At 44.0% G+C, this 5258-nt stretch overlaps 1 protein-coding gene across 1 annotated transcript in view; it reads right to left on the reverse strand.

The window, feature by feature from the left end:
* Positions 1-6: 6 nt before the first annotated feature.
* The window catches only part of EPB42 (erythrocyte membrane protein band 4.2), a 32291-nt gene continuing 27039 nt past the window's right edge, over positions 7-5258 (reverse strand). Inside the window, exons 11-13 of the mRNA XM_004709476.2 lie at positions 3768-3928; positions 2375-2508; positions 7-414 (exon numbers count right to left, since the gene is read on the reverse strand). Of these exons, the coding sequence (XP_004709533.1) occupies positions 252-414; positions 2375-2508; positions 3768-3928 (458 nt within the window). The 3' untranslated portion in view covers positions 7-251. The remainder of the gene's footprint in view (positions 415-2374; positions 2509-3767; positions 3929-5258) is intronic.

Consider the following 5258-nt stretch of genomic DNA (forward strand, 5'->3'; position numbering starts at 1 on the left):
AACAACATGCACAAAAACAAGACAGAGCTTCCTTCCTGACTGTCAAGCCCAGTGGTTTCTGTTCTAAGATATATGGTCTTCATAGCTGCCTTAAGTTGGGTGACAGAAATGAGTGGGGATCTAGTTTGGCCTTAGTTACTGAATAAGGTGATTGAGTAGCTGAGATGGAAAGTGTCCCTTCCCAGCATGTGCTTGACCTTAAGGTTGTTGCTATAAAAGGGTGGGAGAGGGGTGATCAAACAGCTGAACTTTTAAGCGGGGGGCACAGGTGCTTCCACAGTCACAGTTTTGTAGTTGGTTAGGTTCTGGAACATGTTGCAGTCCATTTCCACAGTGAGCCTGTGGAGCCCCACTTTCGTTGGTGTGATCTGGAACTGGGTGTTCAAGGTGTTCCCAGGCCGCACCGAACTTAATCTGAAATATAGGAGAAGCAGATGCTAATTTTGTCCCAGGGTCATAGCTCTGCTGGTCTCAGCAACTCTGATCACTCCTTGCTTGAAGCAGAGGTGAACTCTGCAGAAACATCTAAGTACCTTGCTGTTGAAATAGTTGGTAACGGAGAAAGTGAAAGCCTGTTGAACAATTGTATGGTTCAACAATTGTATGTTGAACAATTGTAAGGTTGAACAATTGTAAGGTTGTTCAACAATTGTAAGGATGAGAAGGCCGTCAGGCTTTCTCTGTTTCTTTCATTGCCTCTGCCATCATTCTGGTTCAAGCTTGGGTACTCTGGTCTGCTTAGAGAAGCAATTGTGTTGAAACCCTCAAAACTAAGTGGAGGGGTGCAGTGGGCATAGTGAGAGATGTCATTTAGGGTCCTATTAGGAACCTCCTGGCCTGCCTCTGGATCTTTTGGTGACTGGGGGCAATGGTGCATGCAAGTTTCTGTGTGGGGACTTTGTCCTATAATTGAATCTATTATTCTCTGGTTGGATGTTGCAAGCCCATCCAATCTGGCAAGAGTGATTCATTGAGTTTCTTGAGACTGAGGTAATGGCTTAATAACCCAATAACCTGTTACAATCAGGGAAAGTAGAAATAGGCATCTTCAACTTCAAACTATATGTTGACGAAGGATATAGGGGTCAGGATGAGAGGAGACAGCAAGGAAGAAGATATTTGCACACCTAGATGAGATCAAGCAGTCAACAAAGCAAAGATGAGAATGTACAGGAGTAGGGAAACTAGATTAATGGAAAATGAACAACCAGAGTGGAACTAGGAAAATGTCCACAAATTGAGAAAAATGTAGTCAGTGAACAACTTATACAGAAATTATTGAATGGGAACTTATGCTGTGATGTAAAACTTCACTGAAAACACAAAATATTGGTGTGTGATTTTTTTTTTTAAAGAAGAAATATTTGGGAGGGGGGAGTGGGGAGGGAGGGGGAAAGGAAAAAGGGAAATGAGCTGATTCCAGGAACCCAAGCGGAAAGCGATTTTGAGAATGATGGGGGCAACAAATGTATAAGTGTGCTTTACACAATTGATGTATGTATGGATTGTGATAAGAGTTGTATGAGCCCCAATAAAATGATTTTTTTTAAAGCAGTAAACCAAAAAAAACCCCCAAAAACTATTGGATTCACTGAAAAAAGATTCTCAGCGAACCATCTTAATTTTTTTTCCTTAAAAAATTGTCATCCATTCTTCATGTAACTTACTCATCTATTTAAGAATGGAACTTCTGTTTTCAAAATGAAACGTCTTTCAGAAAATAAAGGTATTCTTTTACCAAAAAGAAGGAATTTTTAACAAATGAACAAGGGACTAATGCCTAGTATATAAGTTCAATAAGATAAAGATACATTAAAAAAAGTGGGCAAAGGCTATGAACAAACTATAGAAGGTGAAACAAAAAGCATGAATACATTATCAAGAGTTGCAGATTAAAATAATAATGAAATACTATTTTATTTCTATTAGACTGGTGAAAAACCCCAGAAAAGTTGGTATTGAGAAGAGCAGAGGAAAGGTAGGAATATAAGAAACCTTGTACTTCTGGAGGGAGTGTAGACTCCTGCAGCCATTTTGCAAACTAATCTGACGGAGTGTATCAATGACCCAGCAATTCCATTCCTGGACTCATCTGAACCAATTGCTGCTGAGTTAATTTCAACTCATGGTGACTCCATGCATGTCAGAATAGAACTCCATGTGGTTTCTGAGGGACTCATACAGCCTCTCCCCTAGTTCCCTGTAGACATGGTGGCTCCAGGGTGTATGGGGTCATTTGGGTAGCTCAATTCTTCTAGTTCAACTTTGGGGGTATTTGTCTCCGAGGACATGTAAAAAGACTGTCATCAAGCCTGGCTCCTTGCCTTTGTGGTCAGCTGAAATGTTAGAATAGCAGAAGTTTGCAGTCTCTTACCGATAGGCCCTCTCTCTGTGAATGAGGCCCCTTCCAAGAATGGAGATCACACAGTCCGTCAGGGGAACGCCCAGGGAGTTTCTGATGCTGACTGAGGCCTTCAGAGGTTGGTACTGCTCTGCTGCCTCTGGCATCTGTGAGTAAAGGCAAAATCTGAAGTAGGTGCTAGAAGCATCACTGTCACTGGGGCTCCAACTCCACTGCACACTACCAGCTCTTCCTGCATTTATTTGAACCCATCAATGACTACCTAATGGTGTCTGTCTGCTCAGAAAGCTTGGAGTGTTTGCCATTGTCTTCTACCTCCTTGGCTTGGCTTTCAGCATCCTTCAGTCCGCCCCCAGCGCACCTCTCCAGCTCCGCTTGTCATTCCACCTGTGTTGAGGACTTTCCCATTTCCAGCACACCCTGAGACTCCCTTTAGGCACCTTTGTCCAGCCTCCTCCTGCCTGCAGTGTGGCCTTTTCCTATCTCTCCATTGAACGCCTACCCATATTTCAAGGCCCCACTTCTTGTCTGAAGTCTTCCCCAAACCTACTAGCTGGATTAAGTCCCCTTTACTTCAGTAGTTCCCTAGTGACTTTATATCTCCTTTAAAGCACTTACATAGAAGACCAGATATTGTGGCTCCTTTGTCAATCTTTTGAGGGCAGAGGGCAGAGGCCAGGGTAGACATTTGGAAAGAAGGCTGGACCAAGGGCTATAAGTCCCTACGATTTTCTCTCAATGTTCTTGGACATGCTACTCTTCAGGACTCAGTTTCCTCATCTGATCTGAATAATGGGAACAGCCCCACCTCATTTCAAATAAAAATTTAAATGAAGAAGATAAAATTTTTTTAATGTGGGTACTAAGAACTAAAGAAGCTTAGTACTAAATTGTATCTTTCTGAGTATGGAGGCAACAGCTGGGAAGGCCCAGGTTTCAGAAACTTTTACTTCCCACTCCAAACTTATACTGAATCAACTCAAAACCAAAACAAAACCCCAGTCTCTGCCACTGTTCCTACTCATGGTGACCCTATAGGACAGAGTAGAACTGTTCCTTAGAAGCCCTGGTGATACTATGGTGTAAGCATGGGGTTGCTAATGCTGCAAGATTGGTGGTTCAGGAGAAAGACGAGGCCGCCTGTTTCCATGAAAGTTCACAGAAAACAAACTAAAGAGGTCAGAATGGCTCATCCTTCACAGTATACATAAGAAACCCTCTCAATGAAGCACGCCTCAGAGCTGGATTTGTGCTCATTCTGCACCAGTCATCTGCTCTGCAGCTTGCCCCCACCCCCCACCCCCCACCCCCCGGGGGTGGTGGTGAAGGGTTGGAGCTCAGATTGCTCTGCAAAGGGGACTTGAGTGGAAAGAAATGAGTGCATTTCAGGAAGGACTTTGCCCACCTCAATGACGAGGTGTGGCCTGCGAATGGCGATGTCTTCCTGAGCAAAGCAGCTGAGGCTCGTCTGGGAGTGTGTTGCCATGACAGTCAGCCTGAGGAAGCTGTTCGCTGGGGGGTTTCGCTCAAAATAGGAGAAGGACAGGCTGGTAGTTATTTTCTTCTCTGAAACACATGAAAGGCGGAGTCAGCATAACGGGTGAGCCTGTATCCCAGAAGCGAGCAGGGGTTACACACACCACACAAGGAGTTCGGGTCTCATTTAAGCCAAAAGAGGCCTTATTCCCCACAGCCCTGTCCAACTTTGAACTCCCTCCAGATCTCACCCTCTACCAACACTACCATCTAACTCCAGCATTCTTGGAAGACAACCTCCTTGAGGTTGTGGAAAGGCCCCCTGTGAACTAGAGCAAGAGAACCTTGTTTGGCCCGGGTTTCAAGTTGGCATCCCCTTAAACTCATAAGCCCAACCCCAACCTACAACTGTAGATGTTTTTCCCTGCCGTCACCCCTCACCTCCAGGGATGAGATGGCCTCTCTGCCAAGTTACGTAAAGTTTACCCTTTACGTAAATATGTGCTCTGACCGCACCACTAACACTGTGTAAACTTGGGGAAACGAGCTAACCTGTCCGAGTCTTGGTCTTCTCATCAGTAAAATGGGAATATAAATAGTTCTGGTCTCATCATGAAGATTAATTCATTAAAGGATATAAAGCCCTTAACACCAAATGGAAGCAGCAGTCAAGCGATCAAAAGACATTGCATTGGGTAAACCTGCTGCACAAGACCTCGTTACAGTATTGAAGAGCAAGGATGTTTCTTTAAGGACTAAAGTGCACCTGACCCGAGCCGTGGTCTTCTCCACTGCATCCTATGCATGCGAAAGTTAGACATCACATAAGGAAGACTGCAGCCAAACCTATGCATTTGAACTGTGCTGCTGGAGAAGAATATTGGCAGTACCATGGCTGCCAAAAAGTCAAACTGATCTGTATTGGGAAAAGGAAGGCCAGAGTGTTTAGAAGCCAAGATGGCAAGACGTCGTCTTACACACTTTGGACATGTTGTCAGGAGAGACTAGTTTCTGGAGAAGGACAGCATGTTCGTTCAAGTGGAATAGAAGGGCAGTGACAAAGAGGAAGGCCCTCAATGAGGATGGATTGACTAGGTTGTTGCATCAATGGGCTCAAGCATCGGAGCAATTGTGAGCATGGCACAGGGCCATGCAGTGTTTCACTCTGGTGGGTATAGATACGGTCATTATGAGTAGGAGCTAACAACAACAACAACATAGCTATTTGAGTAGTTTTTCAATTCCCTGGGGATTGTACCATCGATTATGACCCATCCTTCTAAATCTTCAGTCTTTCCCTCTCTACTGATTATATTTCACAGTGAGTGCATGTAAGCAAATTCAGTTCTGGGCCGTCTTTTTTATTTTTATTTTTTATTAAATACTTTTATTGGGGGGCTTTTACATCTCTTATCACAAT

The sequence above is a fragment of the Echinops telfairi genome, unplaced genomic scaffold (genome assembly GCF_000313985.2).
Source record: "Echinops telfairi isolate 266 unplaced genomic scaffold, ASM31398v2 ScPeMD7_8;HRSCAF=38, whole genome shotgun sequence".
NCBI lineage: Eukaryota > Metazoa > Chordata > Mammalia > Afrosoricida > Tenrecidae > Echinops > Echinops telfairi.